Source organism: Diuraphis noxia, unplaced genomic scaffold, assembly GCF_037042655.1.
Source record: "Diuraphis noxia isolate RWA-SAM2 unplaced genomic scaffold, SU_Dnox_SAM2 contig0003, whole genome shotgun sequence".
Taxonomy (NCBI): Eukaryota; Metazoa; Arthropoda; class Insecta; order Hemiptera; family Aphididae; genus Diuraphis; species Diuraphis noxia.
The window spans coordinates 60,641,707-60,666,405 of NW_028301713.1; the positions used below are offsets into that span (position 1 = coordinate 60,641,707).

Sequence of the window (24,699 nt, forward strand, 5' to 3'; positions counted from 1 at the left end):
AATATTTATTCTTATTTAAAAGAATATTGAATTGAATATTGCTTAGTTGGTGCAAGGTATTCAATAGTGATGACATCATTCACATATATGTATAATTTGTTTTAGTTTTGAAAGTAAATTTATAAACGGTTTAATTTATTTAACTTCGTCTACCCCTATCTAGGTAGGTACGTCACTAAGGTTTCCAAACTTTTATTGAAAAAAATATGTTTGATTATCGTACATTTTAATTTACAAATTGAAATATAATTATTAATTATTTTATATTTTGTTAAATTTGTTTCAGAAATAATAATTAATATTTATACTTTTCAAAGTGATTAAAATAACTATAAAGTGGTTAAAACTTTGATTTCAATTAATAAAGTATAAAAAAATGATTAATCTTTATTAAAAGTTATTTTTAAACAATAAAAAAAAATAATATATATATAATACAAATTATAACATTACCAACAATCATTGTAATTTTTTTTTAGTTTTATTTTTGAATCGTAGAATGTGGAGATGATAGGTATATATTATGATTTATTATGTTGTAATATGTCTATATTTTACAGTATACCTATAGTAAATAATTCAATTTATGTTTTTAAAATTTTACATGAGTTAGGTAAATGTAAAGGTACCTATACTGTTTAAACAAATAATATGTTTGATGAATCCTATTTAATTAACTTATTAGTTACCTATTAATTATTACTAATATATATAGAAATAGAAATACGAGGTACAACAATTAAATCTAAAGTAACAATAGACTGCTAAGTAGGTAGGTTACTGTTTCAACATTGGATTAATATTAAACATAATATATTGAATTGGAATGCCGTTGTATATGATATTGATTTTAGTGCATACACATTAGACTGTAAAATCTCATAATTACCTATTATTATTTAATTGGTTATAAATTAAAACACACAGAATTTTAATCATTGTTTCATATCTGTTTGTAGATGATTATCAAACATTTCGATTGTTTTCGATCGATGATTATAAATTTATAAATTTAATATTTATTTTTATTCACCACAATGAGCAAAGAATATTTATTACCACCTAATTCACCAACTTCAAAATCGCGAACAAAACCAAAGAAAAACATCTCAGATCTTTCTTGCCCTTCTACAATACTTCCTCGAAGGGCATACCCGATCGCGTCTAATGATCATATCGAAAATATTGAAGAAAGAGAGATTAGGCAGTTACTTGATACTGTCCCAGTTGTTCCGAAACTGCCGAAAATGCCTGACATCAGTAAATACTTGAATAAAGGCAAAATGTTGAACAAAAGCAAAGCAATTAGCGATCGTAGGACTATAATTAAAAATTATATGTAAGTTATTCATTAACGGAAGGCTAAAATAATGGAAGCTTTTGATATCTACATAATTTTTCCATTGTGTTTAGGAACGAATGCGCTGTAACGCAGAAAATCGACTTGATGATGGCTGGAAAATCAACACCAGTCGATCGCCAAGAAGAAGTTAAGATGCCACAGATCTACTACCGCAAGCAACTAAAGGGGTATGCTAATGCTCTAGAACCCACCCCGATGCAAGAATCATGGATAGAAAATATAATTGAAGTGTGACACATTTTTAAATAATAATATAGATTATTGGTATACATTTATGCTTCCAAACAATTAATTAATTAATTACTTAATTAGAAATCAAAGACGGCGCGTTTAAAACGAACTAGAGTGATGGCATCTCTGATAGACGAAGTTAAGGCTGATTACATTAAAGTGTTGAAAAAGTTGCAAGTTGATGGTATTGTGAAGCCTATTCCGAATCCTAATGCCCCATTACCGGAAAAACAGCAAGAAAATCCGTTAACTGCAGCGTTGGTTTAGTTTATTAATTTAACTTTTACATGCATTTTTAAATTCTGTTTAATTCTTGTAGATTAGGGGGTAAGACTAAAAATTACCCGTTATTTTTGAAAAGAAAAAACCTCTTGAAAAAACACTTATATATCACCCATCCAACTACGATCAGCATATTGTATTTTACGAAACGTCAAGTTCCCAAGACGATGATTAACGCGGAAGTGTATAAGTAATATTTGACTCTAATTATAATAACTAACATTATTAAGTATCTATATTACTATGACGGAAATTTACTGAAGTTTGACACAATTTTAAGATTTGATGAATTTTCTCGAGACCTTGACGATCTAATGGCCACTTTGGAACACGACTTTCGAAAACAAGACTCGTACCTGGCTAAAGATTGGTATAAAAAGGTTATATTAATTTTAACTAAGAGAGGAGCAATAGATGGTGTGCCATTGAACGCACTTCCACAGTTTCTCAAAGGTGTCACGACTATAATTAGTTTAGAAGTATGTTATGCAATTAAATATTGTAATTATTCTAGAATTAATTATACATATGTATATTATACACAAGTGTAATTTTTTTTTTTGGATGTGAAATATGGGTGATACAGTTGCACCTCTCAAAATTAGAAACAGTATGTGAGGTAACATTAGAAAAATTAATAGTTAATGAGTGTACCTATTTTCTAATTCAAAATTTTTTTTTATGATATCCAGGCCCTCTATATCATATTTTTGGACTTAGTACAGAACTAAATCCGGCCACAAACATTTTTTAAATATCTATTGAAGTAATTTTGAAGTAATTATCTGCATGAACGGCAGGTCCCTCGAAAGTCCGAGACCCAGTACCCTTGTGATGCTCTGATGATACCAGTTTTATACATTTGCATTCGTATTTTTAAAATATAAAATTTCAGCACCCCTTGGCCCCTAGTAGGTTTTGTATGTTTGTCGAGTATCGTCTATAATATTATATGTAATTATATCAAAGTAGGTACAAAGTGTTGCTACAAAATTTGTAACTTAATGTCTGTACTTGAAATATTTATTTTTAATTTTTAGGAAATTAATTAATGACATACCAATAACTGTTTTATCCAGCGCACTATTTGTCTTATCTTTGATCTACCAACAACATATTATCATGACATTTTCGTTCAGAAAAACTAATTTTGTGTTATTAGTGTTATTACTTATGGATTAAAATATTTGAGCGAATGTCCTATTGAATTTTTACAAACATAAAATCTGTTCTAATGTTTAAAGTTTAATGTTTATAATTTCAAAAGATTATAAAATATGTATTGAAATTTCACAATTTAATATTTCTTAAATTAAAATTTTTAGGTGTTAATTTATTTATTATATGTACATTTTTTAATCATATGTACCTATATATTACAAAGAAAATTGCATATATATTGAAAGTAATAGTTTGATTAAATTTTGTAAAAACACGAAAAGAGAAAATATAAGATAAATAAATTATAAATGAATAAAATAATATAAATGAATATAATTATAAATAATTATAAATACAAATAATAATATAAATAAGGCGCTTGCCAATATTTGTATAACAATGAGTGGGAGTTAATTTTGAAGACCTGTATCGTTTTATTACACTTATAAGTGCTGAAGAACGATTCTAAATATAAATATTAAAATTGCACTATTACCTTCTTTTAAGTGTTTGGAAGGCTCTTGAGATTGTGTATTTGAGAATTCAAATCAAATACACCGTACGATTTCATCGTATGCAAATATGCCTATAATTAAATAATCACAATTAATATAAAATATAATATTAATGCCTTACCTGACTCGTAGCTAATTGTGGTCTATGTTGTAAAAGTACTAGGTGAAACAACGTAACTATTACTTAAAACACTCGAATCGAAATAATTAAACGCATTGATTATTGCTCAACGTAAGGAGTCCAGTTGTTGCTCGTAAGATTCGGTATTGGGACTATTGGGAGGTTGTTGCTATATCGTGGATGATGCTTATGCACTCCTGAAGGGACGACACGGATATTTAATTCCGTGTAGTATAAAGCCCTACCCATTTCCGCCTATGGGCCTAGAATTCAGTTATTTCGAGAAGGTAGAATTGTATTTAAAAATAATAATGTATATCTTAACCTATACTTAGTTTTCTATGTTGACTGTTTAGTGAATTTTTTAGAAATTAAATTGTTATGTAGGTACTTATTATAATTGAGTGTTTGCTGTTGAATACAGTGAATCCATATTGTGTTATATATATTATTATTAACTTAGAGCATTTCAAAATTAAACTGTGTTATTTATATAAAAAAAAGCTAATAATAATTTACTTTAATATTGTATTTGTTTTTATTTTATTTACAGATGGAACATATGATTTTAAAGTCTATAGATCACATACTAAAAGTATTTGGAAATGTGTCAACAGCGCCAAAACTAAATTTCAAGTTACATTTTGTTGGTTCTAAATGTATCAGCACACCAAGTGTTAGTGAAATATGTGATCAATATTGTTCAGTTTTGAATTTAGTGAGTTAAATTTCTAATGATTTAATGCTAATAAATAGTAAATTGAGATGGTTTTTATTAAAGTAAAACTCCTTTTATGAGGTATGGATAGAAAAAAAAATCGTGGCAAAAAATGAAACGCAACGATTGTAGTTATAGTGATAGTTGACATCTTTGTTGTTCTTATAAAAACAACCACGGTAAAACTTTAAATGGTTAGCTATTTAAGCACATACCTAGTGGATTTGGGTATGAAGTTAGGTTATCTGTTGTGTAGGTATTATTGATAAATCTGAGACAAGGTGGGGTATTGAGGTCTTTATGTAAGTTTTATTTGGATACGTAAAGGGGAGCATAGTGATTGGAGCTTGTATATAATTGGTTTTTGTTATTAATTTATTGAAAATTGATAAACTTTAAGTTTCAATGTGCAATAGTGAAAGATATTGTAAATACGTAGTATTATAAGTAATAGGTCGAACATAATTTTTTGGTATCAAAGTAAGCCCGAACCGAACCGAACTATTAAAATTCTTTATAAAACTAAAATTCGAACTCTGCCAGGGTTCAACCATTGAACAACATTCAACTTAGTTTGATTCGAAATTCGAAAATTTCGATCTATCATTAATTATCATTATTCATCAGGCATACTTATTATGTCCGTGTTGGAATTAAAAAAAAGTCTTTTAGAGACTATAAGTTGACATTTCAATTCAATATTTATAACAAAACATTAAAATAATACAGTTTATCCATTAAATAATCTAAAAAAGTATAGTTTGTCCGTTTGTGATTTAAAAAAGATTGATAAATAACTTTACTCATAATGGGTTAAAATTAAAAAATAATAGTTCTAAAATTAAGTTTTATAATACAAGGCGTTTGTAATTTTGTATATAAACGATTATAATATTATATCATATCAAAGTTTAATGATTTTTTTATTACTTAAACTATATTTAGTACTTTTGTACTTTTGAGACGTGTTAACATATTAACTTAATAAATCATTTTTTACCACTGCCAACAAGTAACGTTACATTTTTTTATATGAAAAAATTATTTTTGAAAGTCATATGAAGAAAATGTCAACTTTTGAAACTTAAAAAATCTTGTTTATTTACACGGAAATATAATGTTTATCTTATTATGTGATGAAATATTTAGTTTCATGATTAATTCTTAAATAAATATTAGATAAAAAAGAAAACTTGGAAATTTGTTTAATATTTATGTTTTAGGCTTTGTTAATAATTATTTATTATAATCGCATTTTTTTAGATAAATACCGCAGTCAGTGAATTACCGTCTTTGGAGTATCGCTTTGGTGTACCAGTATCCTCTCAATTTATTTCTATTAGGCGTGGAAAACAATATTTGGACAGAGCAAAAGCTAATTTGGCAGAAAAGCTCAATATTATGTATAAAGACTTGACAGCATATTTAAAAAAAATGGGTAGAACTTCAATTGATAACCAAATTTCATGTTTTCTCATTTATCGTATGCCATTTACAGATAATGATTTCAGTGAAGTTGTAAATGAAAAACAGCCCGAAAATCTTTTCATATATCTACAGGAGTATCATTCGTATGACGAAATGTTAGAAAAGTTGGATTTATTTCAGAGCTATAGGAATAGAGCTACAGAACTAGTAGACGATTGGAACTTTGAACTTGGAAAGTAAAGGAAACATTCAATACTCATATAATTTCAATAATGAGACATCGTTTATTGTTACAGTATCGATCAGATTGACATGAAGAAACGTATATGTGATCTGGCAAAAACCTATATGGATCAGATTATCGATCAAACTGTTATAAAGCAACTTAGCAATGATGAAAAGTAAGCCGTTTATTTTTATTTATTATGATCTTTAATATTTAATAACTATTAATGTTTTGTTCACTTGCATATACACACTCACACATATATATATATTTTAGGCCTTCATTAGCTTGGTAAGTTTATGATTTGATTACTGTTTATTGCAAAACTTTTAGGTAATAAATAATAATTTCCTCAGGGTGTGCTATAAATTCCACGAAATGGTTTCACGTGCCGTATCTAAACCGAAAAATTCTGAAGAGTTTCTAGCACTTGGTGATTACATGCTTTATGCTAGTACTACATTTATGAAAGAAATGATCGATACAGTTAAAGATTTGACCGTTGTCGCGTGCAACATATCTCAGTATGCAGTGCTACCTAAAGAATTTTGGGAAACACACGCATCCGCCATAAAATGGATACAGAATACATCACCCGTGTTTTTTAAATATTCTACTATATACGAGGCTGGGAAATCGAATGCAGAAGAAACCTTAGCCAAAGTGATTAGTACGTTAAATTATGATTTGGACGCATTTGCACCAAGTCTTACGTTTTTGGACCGTATCGACGATGTCAACAAGCTCTATGAATACAAATTAGTAACATTTAACAATTTTTTTAACGTGAAAAGTATTATAGTTAACATATATTTTGTAGTTCGTTAGCACATTGCAAAGAAAAATTGAAAAATTTGACGATACAGTGTCTTGGATTAACAGAGAAGAAGAGTTATTCAACAAACCAATTAGCACATTTCCTGAACTTGATGAAATAAAAGTATGATAATTAATATAAATATAATTATAATATTATATATTTTATGATTTATTATGGTCAGACGAGAACATTAAATTATTATAATGTTGATTAATTAATGAAGTAAATATATTTTAATTTAATGCATTTAATTCTTATGATCTATACAAATGCTCAGACAAATCGTCAATTATTAATTCAATGTTTATTATTTTTTGTTAGTGATATAAATGTCTACTAAACTATGTGTATCCAAAAAAATTGTTTTTTGTAGGATTTCACGAGGCCATTCGTCGACCTAATTACATTTTCCTATCGTTGGTTTTTGAAAAAGAATTTATGGATGCGTGGTGATTTTGATACTCTCATTTTATCGGAAATAGAAAAAACAGTTAATGAGTTTTACAAGTAACCAAACTAGGAATATTTAAATAACGAATTCATATTAATTACATGTATTTAAAATTATAGAGAAGCGTCGAAAATGCAAGAATTTTTGAGAGTTAAATGTAAAGAAATGCTATCACAAAATTACAGCAAAAGATATGAGGGTATAATTGACGATCCTGACATGAATCTTTGGCCAGCACCTTTAAAGATAGCTGATCAAACAATAAACAGTATGACGGAGTTTAGGGTTCGTATACCTACACTGCGTTCAGTACAATATTTAATATGATGGTTTTGACTTATACATAGGTATAATTAATGTATAATATATAGAGTCACTTAATATTCCTTTTTTTGATTCGCCCAAAACTGCTGATTTTTCTGCCAAACACGTGCTGTTTAAACTTCCTGCGAGGTATAACATCAGTTGGATCTGATGGTATTCCGGGTGATTTTATTTATCAGAAGGCAAATCATTTCTTTTATACTTTGGTTACTATTTCATCTATCTTTAGATGAAGCTGTTTTTCCAGCACTATGGAAAATTGGCCATATAACCCTTATTTTTAAATCTAGTGATATTTCTGACGTGATGCACTACCGGCCTGTTTCTACTCTTTCTCACTTATCCAAAACCTTCAAATCTTTAGTCTTAGACAGTATAATGCCTTTTCTAAATCCAGTCCTGATAGATGAGCAGCATGGTTTCCGCCCGGGGCGCTCTACTGAAACTTGTAAATATAACTTTCACAAAATAAATTTATGACGCCTTCAAATGCGGGTTCCAGGTAGACGTTATATATACTGACTTTGCCAAAGCGTTTGACTTCGTAAACCATGAAATGTTAATATCTGTTCTGGAGGTTTTTGGATTTGGCTACCCTTTACTTGGCTGGATACGGTCACATTTATTAAGTAGGCCACAATGGGTTAAGCTATACGGATCAAAGTCTCAAATATTTACCACGACCTCTGGTGTCCCGCTAGGTGGACACTTATCTCCTATCCTGTTCTCGCTGCTCATAAATAGTGGTTTTAATACCCCTCGCCATTGTATGATTTTATGTTTTGCCGACGATATAAAGCTTTTTCTCAAAGTTGATTCGTTGACTGACTGCAAGCACTTATAAGAGGACTTGGACCGTTTTGTCGTGTAGGGTGATACTATTGGTTTATACCTCAATGTCAATAAATGTAAGCCTATGTTCTTCACTACATGCCATTTCCCTCGTCAATTCTCATTATCTATTATAGGCTCCATCCTAAATTCCGTTGTTACTGTTACTTGTGATCTCGGTTTCATCCTAGTTTTCTCATTCTTTCCTTTAGCTCACATTGACCACATTACATGTAAGGTGATTAGGATCTTACGTTTTATTAAAAGAATTGCTAGTGAGTTTGAATTAACTATGAGTAGATCCCTAAAGGCAGTGTATTGTGCGTTGGTTAGGTCCATCCTCGAGTACGGTTCTGTGGTATGGAATCCCCAATCACTGGTCTACTCCCAATATATTGAACGTGTATAACGTAAATTTCTCAGCTTTGCTGGGTTTAAAGTTAATATCCACCATTTTCCACATGACTATGACCTGGTGTCACTCAGGTCTAATCTACTTCCACTGGCAGATCGCCGCTCTGCTCGCGATTCGCTCTTCCTTCTAAACATAATTTTTGGGAAAACCGATTCACCATATTTCCTTCAACATATTCATTTCAGGGTCCCTGCACGCCATATTCGTAACGTTTCCCTTTTCGATTTACCGACATTAAGCACTGACTATTTGGTTAACGAATCCCTTACTCGTTGTATGAGACATGCAAATCTTGACCCCTCTTTCTCTTACCTACCTACTCTAGTTTATTTGCAATTTTTTGTTGTATATATATATTTCTGTTAGTTCTATATCATCTATAATCTTAATAATGTAAATATTAACTTTGTTTTTATATCTAAATTGGGCTTCCATCCGTCTTATAAATAAATAAATAAATTATCAACAATGTGTCAATGAGTATGGAACAACATTAAATAATTATTTTAATTTATGTAAGTGTTGTACTTACATGTGACCTAAATAGGTGGGGTGTCTTAGATGGGCTTTGTCCCCCTAAAAAAATAAATTTTAACAAGCACCTTCAAATAATACACAAGTGATAAAATAAATATAAATAGTGTAATAAATATTTATATAATATACACACTTAGGTTAGGTTAAATTTTACAGATTTTCCTACAAAATGTGTACCTACTATATGCAACTATTGTTGGCATCACCCTAAAAATTTAGAATTTTTACGTTGTTGTTTGCTTACTTTTTATAAAAGCTTATAAACAATATAAATGTTAGACATACATAGATAGGTTCATTAAAAAAATTTCAAAACAAATAACCTAATTTTTTGAGAGATGATCCATCTCGAAAAAATCACTTTCAATTAATATTTTATATTTCTTAAATGAATAATGAAATTCAAAGAAAAAAGTTTGGAATATCTAGATTAAAGGAACTGTGATTTTGCTTACTTATGCAGTCATAGTTTAACAAAATTTGAAAAGAAAAACTGATTACTTTGTAATAATTATCTCATTTTTGAGCATTTCTTTAATGAATTTGTTGAAAACAAAAAAATGTTTTTAGTAAAAGTTCCTTTAATCATGTTTGGTATTGTGTTAAATGAAATATCTAACTAAAATATCGTACATAACAATTAATTAGGGATATGTACTTGAATACACTTTAGAGGGATAAGTATAGTTATTTTATTCGTTAAAATCACAAAAATAAATTTGTACTTTAATTTTTAATTTAATAAAGTAAAATTAAAATTGTAAGCATAGTTTTATATGGTTGAATTCAAAAATCAATTTAGGGTAACAATTATTAATTATTAAAAGGATTAAAATAACCAATATACATACATCATTAAATATTAATATTATTAAATATATTAATTAAATTAATTAAAATTTACTATTTGTCACAAATTCTTATAAATAAGAATACACAACATATTTAATTATTGATAATCGTATATACTTTAACTGTTATTTACAATAATTTTTTTAAATTTAATGTTCTATTTGTATTATTTACAATTATTTGTATTATACATTTTAGTTATCATTAGTTTATATTTTATATTATTGTTAAATTCGGCTAGCAGGAAGCTATCTATTGAATTTAATACATTCTTAGTTAATCTTCTTCTGAAATAAAATTAATTTAAATAAATAGATAGAATTGTATAATTCATTATTTGTTTCATAATTAAATTAAGAATATAAAATGAAAAAACTGAATTTTTAATTCATCATAGAAAAAAGGGTGAATAGGCGTAATCAAATGAATTGTTGATTTAAATGGTATTTATTTAAACAAAAATTATATATTTACTCTAGAATTACATGCCAATCATCAGAATTATGTGTAACCCGGCTTTAACTGATAGACACTGGATTGAGATGTCTGAACTGTCAGGATTTAACTTAACTCCAAATGCTGGCACGACACTGTCAAAAATCATTGATTTAAATTTAGAACAACTACTACCTCAGTAAGTTCATATTTATATTTAAAAAAAATTAAACTCACTAATATTCAGTTATTTGAATACTGTAAGGTGTAAGGTCTGTACTAGTGCCACTGTAAGAACGTGAATTATTTGCGCAATCAAATGACGCTACGCAGTCCACGGTTTCGCACCCAAATTTTTCTTACTCCACCAGTAGTCATCGCCGTAAAGTGGTAGCGACAGTGGCGGTGGCCAGCGTTCGGGAAGGTTTAGTGGTGGGAATGAGCGAAATCGGACGAATTTTGGTCGTCGCCCAGTAGCGTTCTTACGATGGCTTTAGTATATACATGAACACAAACATAACCATTAATCCAGCACTTAAACGGTTAACGCACAATAATGATTATTATGTAATTTTATTTAGGACGGTTAAACCACGTTATGACTTAAATTAATAATATAAATCTACATTATATTATTGTTTAGTAGTATACATAAATAATTTTTAAAATGGTGGGGTTAGTTTTTTTTTTTTGAGGATGGATACATTACACGCTGTAATGATAATATGTTGGTACCTAACAAAATTGATTATTATACATCATATTGGTGAATATTTTCTTTCTTTTTAAAATACGTGCAGTAAATAAGTGTTACTATGAACTCTATAGTGTATTTCTAATGAATACATTGGTAGTCAAATAAAAAATAACTAAATTATTATAATTGTGTGTTGATGTGTTTTACTGGTAATGACTGAAAGAGGAATGGATTTTGGGAACAATAACAAAACACCAAATATTCATTTTTAATTTATCGTACTTTCACTATCTTAACTAATAAATTTCAAATTACATCTCTATTACACATTAAGAAATTCAAAAACACTATTAATCTCTTAGTGCAATGGAGTGTTAGTTAGTTCATCTTCAGCCAACACAAACAAACTGGATGGATTACCCACGTGACAACAGGCTACGTATAATTTTCGTTGTGAAAAACACGGTGTGTTCAAATCCAAGCCACAAACAGACATCTTTTGGCCTTGAGACTTGTTGATTGTCATTGCGAATAATCAATTTAATTGGAAATTAGGATATCTGTGGAAATAATAGAGATTTGTGGTAGTAATATATCTTATTCTCGGAACTTGCCATTCAAATGCTGGCTTCGATAACATTTTTCATTAATTTTTTAATGACTAATTGAATGCCATTGCATAGCCTTGGTGGGTTCAAATTACGAATCAAAATTATAGGAGATTCAACTTTTAATCGTAAATGGTGGAATGCCTGGCAAATTCAATGAGTTCAAAAACTCTGCTGGACAATTTACAGTTTCATTGGTATCGTAAACTGTATCGATAGATTTGTATGACACCAAGTCCCCTGGCAACAACTGTTGTGTCTTGAAATTAAAATCATTGACATCCAGATTTTTTGCTGCCAAAATTGCTCTTTCTGCCAGCCACTCAGAGTTTAAGTATCGTGTTAGTATAACCTGATACGGTCCGTCGATTCCCGACGTTCCGTGATCGTGGATAATTATACGCATGGTTGTTTTATGTACCTACATTTCGTTGGTTTATTGTGCGATATGAATTATATACATTAATATATGTGAGGGAAGATGGTTCCGGGCCGTGCGGTTGGCTTAAAGAAGCGGGCCGCGACGGGCAGTATCTATCGGGCCTGCAGAGGCAAAATTGAAAATACAAATACTGGGACTTACAATTTAGTATTATTAACAATTATATAATAAGAAAGGGGATGAGTTAGAATCATTCTCCCACGGTCTCTTATAAGTCGTGTTTGATTTGATATTATCTCACAGTGATACCTGAGCAGGCACACCGAGGATGGGATACCAGATTGGTGGTTCTGAAAAGAACCGTTTCTTTTTGGTCGCGATGGTATATCGACCGTTAGCGCATTAACAATGCTAGCAGTTGTGCGCGTATTCGTCAACGCCGGAGACTGCCTTGTATATCGAATGTCCTCGCTGCTGCGTCGATGGTTTCGTGCGTGGTAATCAAGTATGTTGTGCTTGTTGGTTGCCACCTCGTATAACGAGTGTCTTCGCCGCTACGCCAATGGCCTTGTCCGTGGTGTGACCGGGAACGCTGCGCTTGTCAGTCGCCGTTTCGTGTAATGAGTGTCTTCGCCGCTGTATCAATGACTTCGTCCACGGTGTAGGCTGGAACGCTACGTTGATGAATTCTTGATGTGTCTTGATTCCTTCTGTAGTTCGGTGTGTGTAAGTTTGAACTGATTGAAGGATTATTGAAAACTGTATTGATTATGCTAAATCGTCCGGTATATAAGTCGTCTGCCGTACTGACTAGTAAACTATCTGCTGCCGCCGTGTTTAGTTGTGTTTACCCATGGTGTGGTACGAGAAATTCTGTAGTTAACTCTGTTTTGGAGTTATTGACGTGGTGAGGGATCGTTGGATTCGTCTTACTCTCCCCTATATGCAACCCTTATTGTTTTTGGTGTGTTGTTATTTGGGGCTTTATTATTGTCCTAATGTTGGTCTGTGGGGTTTGTGCTGTCATACTGTCCGCTGATTGGTGGTCCTGAAAAGGACCGTTTTATGTGGTGACTGCTACTCCGTTACAAACCCATAACAACCATTAATAAACAAAAATTTATATCGTAAATCTAGATGACTCCGTTTAATTTGCCTTTTAAATATGACAACCTTTAAAAAAATTGTGATCGTTTAAATACTTTTGGATGTAATTTGCAGCAGGAAGTGCGATTCAGCCACCCTGGCATAGGAAATCCCTAGATAAGGGGCTATTAGTACAACTCGCCCTACTTTAAAATACTAATTTGTACTAATTATTTCGCCTATAATCAATAGAAACCATTTTTAACTAATGGCAACCAATAATTATTACAATAGCTTTAAAACCCATGGCAAGCATTTATATCGTAAATCTCAAAGACCTACCAAATATTTAATATACACAGAAAATTTAATGAAAATCGGTCAAGCCGTTTTGGAGGAGTTCAATAACTAACACTGTAATACGACATTCTTATATATTAGATATATTACTATTTATCTAAGAACAGTATATTAAAATATCTGATGCATAAAACTAACCATTAGTCACTCATGGATTAATATGAGGAGTAGGATAGTTTAATCTCACCAATTGTATGAGCCAAATTTTGGCTCAACATCTAAAAACGACGTGATAAATTTTCTATAAATTGTTGATAATTTACCAATCATTTGATATTTTCGTTACACAAGTCAAATATTTGAATTTTGTTATATTTAGAGTCTAATAAAAGTTTAAAATGTATAGATTCATGGAAACATGTTTTCTGTTCACTTATATATGGTATAAATTTAATTAAAATTTATATTGTCATATTGAAATATATCTGTACTATTAAAAAAAAATAATATTTTATGTGAATAATTTTGAAGTAAAATTGTTGTAGTTCTTATTATGAAGTTTTCATAAGTGATATTAAAATTATTCAGTTGTTAATTATTTATTATTTATTTAATTATACTTATAAAAAATATATTAAATACCATAGTTAAATAATTTTTGTGAACACTTCGTGAAAATCAAACAAAGCGAAGACTCGTTAAAAGTTGTGTTATTATTTGACATTCAAAAGATTCGATGAAATGTTGTTTTGATCCTGTTTGAGTTGTATATTAACTGTATTTGTTCTACCTTCATAAAAATCTAATAAAATTAAAAGATCAAACAAAACAAAGACAGTTTGAAAACTTGTAAAAAACAAAAAAAAATATAAGACAATACATTTTTTAATCGTTATCAATATATTATACTTCGTTGTTGATATTAAACATCGTAAAATAGGTATGTCAATAATATTATTTATAGTTAGATATGAAGTAAATCAGATATACCCTTAGTATAAGTACCTATATTAGTTGTATTAGTGATACACTTAGTTTCTAAATAATTTGTATAGGTTTGACGTCATCAGTATTGGCGCCACTAAAGAAGAACAATTAAGAAAGTCGTTACAAAAAATGCAAGAAGATTGGAAAACTATTGAACTATGTATCAGTCCGTACAAGTATGTTTTTTTAAGAGGCCGCAACTTAACTATTTGTTGACTCCATGTAACAAGTACCTACATCGGGCTACATAATATTGCACATTTACAATCGGCATATCACGAACTTTTTGCAGGTTGGATCAAAGCCTGAATTTTCATTTCACATTAAATATCGTTTGAAAAATATGTTTGAAATTTAATAAGTATTGTGTTTATTCAATTGCATATTTTGGCTTCTATAGTTATAATTATAACTTATAATTTTAAAAATCGGGGTTTGTTCCAACCTGCGAAATGTTCACATGTTTAAAATAAAAAAAAAAGCAAAATTGACGTTATCCAATTATTATACTGGGTTTAAGATTTTTTCCTGTATTACATGTTTTCTACTAATAACGAAGTTGCTCCGACACCCTAACATTAATCAATTTAAGTAAATACTTAAAGTTTTTGAAATAATAATTGTACATAATGAATTTTTTCCTACATTTTTAAGGGATACAAAAGTAAATATATTGTCTGGGTTAGATAGTATCCAAGCATTACTCGATGATCATTTCATTAAGACTATATCGATTCGGGGTTCAGCGTTTGTAAAACCTATAGAAAGTGAAGTAAAAGAGTGGTTTGATAAGGTGAACCGAATGAATTCGACACTTGAAGAATGGGCAAGTGTGCAAATGCGATGGCTATACCTCATGCCAATATTTAATTCCAAAGATATAGCTGCTCAAATGCCTGAAGAAGGATCTCTGTTTAACGTAATATTATTTTTTGTGGTATAGTCAAGTGAATATAATAATTATAAATTTCACGTTTAGGAGATTAATATGATTATAAAAGGACTAATAAGTATGATCAGTTCTCGTCCATTGGCCATTAAATGTGTTGGTCGAGAAGGTGTTCTAGAATCATTGTTTAAATGTACCCAAATGGCGGAATCTATTAACTTAGGAGTTAATAACTATTTGGAAAAAAAACGATTGTTTTTTCCCAGGTTAAACTACAATTGAAACTTAAAATATTACATTTTAAAATTATGTAATAAATATACAATTCAAATTTAGATTTTATTTTCTTTCAAATAATGAAATGTTAGAAATTTTATCTGAAACAAGAGATCCAAAAAGAGTTCAGCCTCATTTAAAAAAATGTTTTGAAGGAATTTCCAAACTTGAGTTTAATGATAATTTGGATATTTTGAAATTTTTAAGTAGCGAGGGTGAAGAAATAGTACTCAGTCAATTTATTTCGACTGTTGAAGCCGGAGGAAGTGTTGAAAAATGGCTATTTCAGGTTATTTCCCATTTTTCATTTTTCATTTTCTATTAATAATAATTTATTTTTAGTTGATTATTTAATATTTTAATCATTATCATTTAATATACCTAGGTAGAAAAACAAATGGTAATATCAATTAGAAATTTAATTGAAAACGCTTATAATGAATACTCAATCATAGAACGAACAATGTGGGTACAAAAATGGCCAGGTCAATGTGTTTTAAGTGTTACTCAAATGTTTTGGACTGCTGAAGTTCACGATATATTTATTGTACAAAAACCCGGCCAAATGCAAAATTACCATAAGTTTTTGACTGTATTTTTTTTCAATTGTTTATACATTTCACAATGTTTTATTTTTATCAATTTTGGTTATAGAAACAATTAGAAGATATTGTAAATTTAGTACGTGGTAAATTGAATAAACAAAGAAGAATAACTTTAAGTACTTTAGTTACATTAGATGTTCACAGCAGAGATGTTGTTAATGAGTTAGCCAACAACAACATTTGTCATGATATGGATTTTAAATGGCTAAGCCAGTTAAGGTGGTACCTCGTTTTTAAAATTTTTTTTTTAAATTGAACGTTATCTCATTTCTAATCATACGTTGATTATGTGTTTAGATATTATTGGGAAGATGATGCCTTGGCACGCATTACAAATGTAACTATAAAATATGCGTATGAATACTTAGGAAATAACCCTAGACTTGTTCTCACACCTTTAACGGATAGGTGTTATCGTACTCTTATCAGTGCTTATCATTTGCACCTATATGGTGCACCTGAAGGGCCAGCAGGTACTGGTAAGACAGAAACTATAAAAGATTTAGCAAGGGCTTTGGGATTCCAATGTGTAGTGTTTAATTGCTCCGAGAGACTTAATTACTTGGAAATGAGAAAAGTACTTATATAATTATATTTAAAAATGTATTTAAATATTGTTAAACTAATTAAATAAATATATGTGTTATAATTTTCTTAGTTTTTCAAAGGGTTAGCTTCATCCGGAGCTTGGATTTGTTTTGACGATTTCAACCGTATTGATATTGAAGTATTGTCGGTGGTAGCGCAACAAATCTTAGGTATACTTCAAGCAGTGAGAACAAACGTTGAAACATTTTTCTTTGAAGGTACCGAAGTAAAATTGAATCCAAGGAGTTATGTATGCATTACTATGAACCCAGGATATGTTGGAAGATTCAATCTTCCTGATAATTTGAAGGTTTAAAATAATAAAATTTTAACATCACGAAAAATCAAAATCTGTGTTATTATTCACAGGTTTTATTTAGAACTGTAGCTATGATGGTGCCAGATTATGCAATGGTTAGTGAAATTGTATTATATTCTTATGGATTTAAGAATGCAAGAGAGTTATCTATTAAAATTGTTACTACGTACAAATTATGCTCGGAACAATTAACAGTTCAACCACATTATGATTACGGTATGTTTCAAGAAAAACCCGTGTGATAGCCTTTGTAAATAATATTTGTTTATTATGGCAATAGGTATGCGAGCCGTTAAAGCTGTACTTATAGCAGTAGGAAATTTAAAGATGAAATTTCCTGAAAATGACGAGTCAGAACTTTTGCTTAGATCTATTTTGAATGTGAATTTAGCTAAATTTTTAAACAAAGATGTAATTTTGTTTAAGGGAATAATATCTGATTTATTTTCTGATGTTAAATTACCAAATTCCTCACATGAAAATTTGATTTCTTCTGCAAAAATTGTAAGCAAATATTAAAAATACAGTAATGGTAGTATTGTATGTTACTATTTATTTAGACATGTGAGAAGATGCATTTACAACCAATTGACACTTTCATGGAAAAACTTATTCAAACCTACGAAATGATGGTTGTTAGGCATGGCTTTATGTTAGTTGGCAATCCATTTGGAGGCAAGACTTCAGTACTTCATTTACTCGCGCAAACTTTAAATTTACAAAATAAACTGAACCATGGAGAGGAAAAGGTCGAATATGAAACAATAAATCCTAAAGCATTGACTATTAATCAACTTTACGGTTATTTTGATGATGTATTGCATGAATGGACTAACGGGGTTATAGCTAATACGTTTAGGTATGTATTTGTTTAACATGTTTAAACATGCTGTTGTGTTATAAGTGTTTAAACTACAATAAATATTTAATTTTTAGAAAATATTCAATGTCAGAGACTTCAGACAGGAAATGGTTGATATTTGATGGCCCGATTGATACTGTTTGGATAGAAAATCTAAACACTGTACTAGATGATAATAAAAAGTTGTGCTTAAGTTCTGGCGAAGTAATTTGTATGCCAGATAATATGTCTATGATATTTGAGGTTATCAACCTTACTCAGGTAAGGCATATAGTCTATTTATTCGTTAACATCGTAAAACTAAATGTGTATTTCTAGGCTTCTCCTGCTACTGTCTCTCGTTGCGGTATGATTTATTTAGATCCCTTAGAGTTGGGTTGGAGGCCATTAATTGAAAGTTGGATAAAGACTTGTCCAGAGTTATGGTCTTTAGATCAAAACGGAATAGATATAATGTGTTTATTTGACTGGATAACTCCTCCTTGTCTTAGCTTTATTCGCCATAGTTGTGTTCAACTAACTAATGCTGGAGAAACAAATATTGTTTTGTAAGTTAATCATTTATTGGGATTGGTGGTGGACAGTCTTTAAGCAGTTCCAATTAGGAATTTTTTAAATCATAATCATGTGGGTCATGTAAATATGTGCATAGTTAGTAAGGACTAGTATGTATGGTTGCGTGTAAAAGAAATAGTGGTAAACAATTAATTATTATTTGTTTAAACTTTTTGTCCATACTATGAATCGACTTATTTATGCAATATCATAATATCAGATAACTTATCTGAATTCGTTATGTCTAATTGAGATCAATAAGTCCACATTTTGAAATTTTCGTAGTTTCAAAATATTCAAACTAAATTTATAGTTGAGCTGGGGGAGGGGGAGACTAAAATCTAGAAAAGTGGACTGAACAATCTCAAGTAGATATAATAACAAATTCAAATCAATTTTAAAAAGTACTATCGTATCATTAGTTCGATTAGTGTGATGGACAAAATATTGGTGTGTATTGGCTAAAATAACTGTCCACTCTTGAATATTAACCTGATTTTACGATATCTCTATTATTTCTCCGTATCTTGGCAGAAACGTTTTAAATATACTGGAGATGCAGTTAAACAGTTCAAAAACTGATAATCCAGGTTTCAATGAACACTTTACAAATTATTTACAAGGATCTTTTGTGTATGCTTCTATTTGGGGTTTTGGTGGAACGCTAGATTCAAATTCACGACCAGCTTTTGATCATTTTTTTAAAGAACTTTGGAAGGGCAATATTCCTGGTTTGGGACAACCAGAAGCTTTAAGTTCATTAGACATTACGATACCATACGATGGAACATTATATGACTATGTATATAGTTGCACGTCTCGGGGATCTTGGAAAAATTTGTCTGAAGTTGTGAAAAATAATAAAATTGAAGAAATTAGTAATATTGAACAAACTTTAGTTCATACACTGGACACTGCTAGGTAATTTTTTTTAATAAAAACGCATCATATTTTAAAAATATTTTTCTATTTTTAGGTATATGCATTTAGTTGACATGTTTATCTCTCACCGTAAACCATTATTACTTTTTGGTCCTTCGGGAACTGGCAAAAGTTTATACATAAAAAATTATATGATGAATAAATTATCGTTAGACGAATACGTGCCATCTTTTGTTACATTCACAACACAAACATCTGCTAATTTTACACAGGAAATTATATTATCTAAACTCATAAAGCGCAAACGTGGTGTATATGGACCACCATCAGGAAAGGTTTGTGTTATCTTTGTCGATGATATGCATATGCCTCTAAAAGAACAATATGGAGCGCAACCTCCTATCGAATTATTAAGACAATTTTTTGACCATGGTTACTGGCATGATTTACATGATACTACCAAAGTTTATCTGAAAGACATTCTCTTGTTGTCTGCTATTGGGCCAATTAGTGGGAGTAAACAAGATGAGTATGCGAGGTTTTTACGTCATTTTGGATTGTTCGCTATAAATTCATTTGATGACGAAAGTATTACAACTATATACTCAACGTTACTTCAAATTGGATTAAAAGTATATTATAAATTAAAATTTATTTATATTTAAATTAAATTACGATTTAATTTCAGAAGAATGGTTTTACATTAGAAGTAGTACCAATTATTGATAGTATAATCAAATCAACAATTGATTTGTACAGATCAGCTATTAAGAATTTAGCTCCAACACCTGCGAAATCACATTACTTATTTAATATAAGAGATATTTCAAAAGTAACAAATGGAATACTCATGTTCCGCAAAGACAGCTTTACTAATCGAAAAGTTTTCGTGAGGTAAATTGTATTGAAAATGAAAGCATTTTGAACAATTATTATTATTTTTTTTTACAGACTGTGGGTCCATGAAGTGATGAGAGTATTCTATGACCGCCTTATTGACGATAATGATAGATATTGGTTATTCAATAAAATTCGTGTTTGCGTTAATATAAACTTTCAAGAAATGTTTGACGTAATATTTAATGATTTATCAGATTTATCTGTGCGTAATTGAAAATATGACTTAGCTGTGCTGCAAGAGTAATAATAATAATTTTGGTTTTTGATTTTAGCCAATTGTTTGCCAAGATATGTCAAATCTTTTATTTACAAATATTATTGATTTTGATGTATTGGAAAACAAAAAATATGAAGAACCGCCATCGTTATCAAATTTCGAAGAAAAAGCTCAAATTGTGATGGATGAATACGATAAGACACATGATTCAAAATTGAATATAGTTTTGTTTAAGTAAAATATTTTAATTTTTTTAATTTTGATAAATTTAAGCTTTGTTTTTACTGATTACACAGATATGCATGTGAACATCTTTCAAGAATTTGTAGAATCTTAACGATCCCTGGTGGATGTGCGTTATTAGTTGGAGTAGGTGGATCTGGACGTCAGTCTCTGACCCGCCTAGCTACGGCTATGTGTAACTTTAATGTTTTTCAACCCGAGATTACTAAAAGCTATGGATTAACGGAATGGAGAGATAATTTGAAAACGATATTAATCGAATCTGGTGGCAAAAATAATCCAACTGTATTTTTGTTCGCTGAAGGACAAATTAAAGAAGATTATTTTTTACAAGATATTGCCGCTTTATTAAATTCTGGAGAACTGCCAAATTTATTTACTTTAGATGAACAACAAAGTATATTGGAGGTATAACTATTATTGCACTGTCGCCTTGAACGTTAAGAATGAACGTATGAAACTTTTTGCAGATGGTTAGATTAGCTGCTCAAGGAGGGAATAGAAACTTAGATATTGCTCCATTGGTCGTTTTTAATTATTTTATAAATCGCTGCAAACAAAATTTGCATATATGTTTGTGCTTTAGTCCGATTGGTTCAAGTTTAAGGAATTATCTAAGAATGTATCCATCTTTAGTCAGTTGTTGTACAATTGATTGGTTTAATGATTGGCCAAATGATGCATTACAAATGGTTGCATATAAGTATTTGAAAGATGTCAATCTTTCTGAAAAAATTAAAAATTCTGCTGTTACTGTTTGTCAACGTTTTCATGTTGATGCTAGGTATGTGTTATTTGAATGAAATACATAATTAAAATAACTGTGTATATAGGTATCTATACTATTTTTATAGAAAACTGTCATTGGAGTTTTATTCAGCAACACGGCGTCGTACATATATAACATCAGCATCATACCTGGATTTAATTAAAGCATACACGGACTGCACTAATCGTAAGCAGAAAGAAATTATGGAAGCAAAAATGCGATATGTAGGTGGCTTACAGGAACTTGAGTATGCTACATTACAAGTAAGCCAGATGAAAGAAGATTTGTTTAAGCTTCAACCTCAGCTTCAACAAGCTCAAAAAGATACAGAAGAAATGATGATTATGATTTCTCGTGAGACGGTTGAAGTTGAAAAAGCAACCGCTCGAGTACAAGAAGATGAAAAAGTAGCAAACGTTCAAGCTGAAGCGGCTAATGAATTAAAAACAGAATGTGAAGCTGACCTTGCATTAGCCATACCGGTTTTAGAAGGTATGTTTATGCTTAAATATTATATTGTAATAACAGTTTTATTGTTAAATATTCGTAAATCATTGTATTGAATTAAAATTATTAAAATTTATAAAAATCGGCGGCGTTTAAAAAAAGTGTAGGCACCTATTTGATTATAACAATAATAATATTCACTATATTTTAAATTATAAAAATTACCTACACTCATGGTAAACGAGACTAAGTGTTACTCATCCTCCTTTATGCAAATCGGTATCTAGTGCTTTATTAATATCATTTTTTATAATATAGAAAACAATCAATCTTGAATTTAATAATAAATCTAATTGTGTAATATAAGATATGATATATGTATGTTTTTTAAATTTAATAAATTAAAATTGTCGAAAAATAAATTGATTTTGTTTGAACTTTATGGTCATATATAGATGCAATTGATGCTTTAAATACTCTAAAACCAACTGATATAACATTGGTTAAGTCTATGAAAAATCCTCCTGAAATGGTAAAAACTGTAATGGCAGCAGTATGCGTGATGAAAGGCGTTTCACCTGATAAGATCCCCGATCCAAATAAGCCAGGACAAAAGGTAATATCAATTTTACTTCTCCGCAATTCACAAATATATATGTGTTATAAATACAGAAAAATATGTTTATTAGATACTTGATTACTGGGGTCCTAGTAAACGCATTTTGGGTGATATTAATTTTCTGCAAAGATTAAAAGAATACGATAAGGATAATATACCTTCTCAAATTATGGCTATCATACGGAAAACGTATCTTCCTGATCCTAATTTTAAACCACCAATTGTAGCTAAAGCATCTAGTGCTGCAGAAGGTCTGTGTAAGTGGATTATCGCATTGGACATGTATGATAAAGTAATCAAAGTCGTGGCACCGAAAAAAGAAAAACTTGAAATAGCTAATGCAGAATATGAAGCAACTATGGCGATATTGGAAGAAAAACGAAATGAAGTGAGACAGTTACAAGAAAGATTAGATTCTCTTAAAGATCGATTGGAAGAAACTGTGTTAAACAAAGAGAAATTACTCGCGGAAGTTGCGTTATGTGAAAGCAAGTTAATTAAAGCAGAAAAACTTATAGGTTGGTATTAAACCCTTAAAAACCGTTCATAACCAAACATTTATTTATTAATTAATGAACTTGATTAAAAATTGTTTAGGAAGTCTAGGTGGCGAGAAACATCGTTGGGCCCTACGAGCAGAAGAACTTCAGACTAATTATGATTGTATTCCTGGAGATATTCTTATATCTTGTGGAATAATAGCGTATTTGGCTCCATTCACATCATATTTCAGGTATTTAAATGAATAATGCTTAGTTAATGAACTAACAAATAATTTCATTTTTCTTTTGTAGATCCTCAATAATCAATGAATGGAAAATATTGTGCAATGATTTAAAGATTCCAAGTTCAAATAACTATAGTTTAATTGAAGTTTTAGGTGTTCCGACTAAAATCCAAAATTGGACTATTAATGGCTTACCATTAGATCCATTTTCAATCGATAATGCTATCATTATGGATGGCTCACAAAGATGGTCATTATTAATCGACCCTCAAGGTCAGGCGCAAAAATGGATTAAAACATTGGAAAAATATAATGACCTAATTATTATTAAGTTAACTAATCCAAATTATATGAAAAGTATTGAGGTTGGAATTGAAATTGGGAAACCAGTTTTAATAGAAAACGTACTAGAAGATTTAGATTTGCCCTTAGACCCGATATTGTTGAAGATGGTGTACAAACAAGGTGATTATGTAACATTGTTATATATTATTCTGTAAAAAGAATTAATTGAAAATAAGAATTTAACTATTTATCACTGGCTATTAAAATGTTCACCAAAATATTTGGAAGTGATAATGTATATTGCAAAAGTACTCGTTGATATGAACGAAATAATTTTGCCACAGACATTTTCCAGGAACAGATATTTCCAACTTAAAGTCTAATTTTTGATGTATTTGAATTACACAATGTTGATGACATAGTATTCTAGATATGCTATTTTGCAGATGTGGCTTCCGAACTTTGGTTGGAAAGGGGCCAAGTTATAATCTCACAAAACTTTAAAAAAAAAATTTGATGTCGCTCTGCTGTACAGTTGGTTACAAGTGGGTGACTGTAATGGAAGAAATTACATTTGAATCCAATGATATTATATCATTGTATACGAAAAACGATTCTGAGCGAAGACGGTTTATCTGTCTAGGATATATTATAGATTATTAAAAATTTTCAAATCTTGGATTTAAAAAGAAATTTTTTTATGAATTTCTAGCTTAAAATAATTTCCGAATTTTCATGATTTTTAC

At 29.9% G+C, this 24,699-nt stretch overlaps 1 protein-coding gene across 1 annotated transcript in view; it reads left to right on the forward strand.

Moving 5' to 3' along the window:
* The first annotated feature begins 989 nt into the window (after positions 1-989).
* The window catches only part of LOC107164127 (dynein axonemal heavy chain 7-like), a 39,453-nt gene continuing 15,743 nt past the window's right edge, over positions 990-24,699 (forward strand). Inside the window, exons 1-40 of the mRNA XM_089223899.1 lie at positions 990-1,339; positions 1,414-1,591; positions 1,676-1,851; positions 1,914-2,066; positions 2,157-2,355; positions 4,227-4,391; positions 5,655-5,829; positions 5,890-6,055; positions 6,116-6,220; positions 6,322-6,336; positions 6,402-6,807; positions 6,866-6,985; positions 7,239-7,372; positions 7,436-7,601; positions 10,755-10,909; positions 14,839-14,946; positions 15,425-15,689; positions 15,750-15,925; positions 15,996-16,224; positions 16,321-16,527; positions 16,590-16,759; positions 16,838-17,117; positions 17,199-17,438; positions 17,498-17,663; positions 17,728-17,951; positions 18,008-18,306; positions 18,384-18,570; positions 18,628-18,857; positions 19,399-19,785; positions 19,841-20,378; positions 20,435-20,640; positions 20,698-20,848; positions 20,919-21,097; positions 21,160-21,514; positions 21,577-21,890; positions 21,961-22,367; positions 22,778-22,938; positions 23,012-23,459; positions 23,539-23,674; positions 23,736-24,133. Of these exons, the coding sequence (XP_089080025.1) occupies positions 1,038-1,339; positions 1,414-1,591; positions 1,676-1,851; positions 1,914-2,066; positions 2,157-2,355; positions 4,227-4,391; positions 5,655-5,829; positions 5,890-6,055; positions 6,116-6,220; positions 6,322-6,336; positions 6,402-6,807; positions 6,866-6,985; positions 7,239-7,372; positions 7,436-7,601; positions 10,755-10,909; positions 14,839-14,946; positions 15,425-15,689; positions 15,750-15,925; positions 15,996-16,224; positions 16,321-16,527; positions 16,590-16,759; positions 16,838-17,117; positions 17,199-17,438; positions 17,498-17,663; positions 17,728-17,951; positions 18,008-18,306; positions 18,384-18,570; positions 18,628-18,857; positions 19,399-19,785; positions 19,841-20,378; positions 20,435-20,640; positions 20,698-20,848; positions 20,919-21,097; positions 21,160-21,514; positions 21,577-21,890; positions 21,961-22,367; positions 22,778-22,938; positions 23,012-23,459; positions 23,539-23,674; positions 23,736-24,133 (9,076 nt within the window). The 5' untranslated portion in view covers positions 990-1,037. The remainder of the gene's footprint in view (positions 1,340-1,413; positions 1,592-1,675; positions 1,852-1,913; positions 2,067-2,156; positions 2,356-4,226; positions 4,392-5,654; positions 5,830-5,889; positions 6,056-6,115; positions 6,221-6,321; positions 6,337-6,401; positions 6,808-6,865; positions 6,986-7,238; positions 7,373-7,435; positions 7,602-10,754; positions 10,910-14,838; positions 14,947-15,424; positions 15,690-15,749; positions 15,926-15,995; positions 16,225-16,320; positions 16,528-16,589; positions 16,760-16,837; positions 17,118-17,198; positions 17,439-17,497; positions 17,664-17,727; positions 17,952-18,007; positions 18,307-18,383; positions 18,571-18,627; positions 18,858-19,398; positions 19,786-19,840; positions 20,379-20,434; positions 20,641-20,697; positions 20,849-20,918; positions 21,098-21,159; positions 21,515-21,576; positions 21,891-21,960; positions 22,368-22,777; positions 22,939-23,011; positions 23,460-23,538; positions 23,675-23,735; positions 24,134-24,699) is intronic.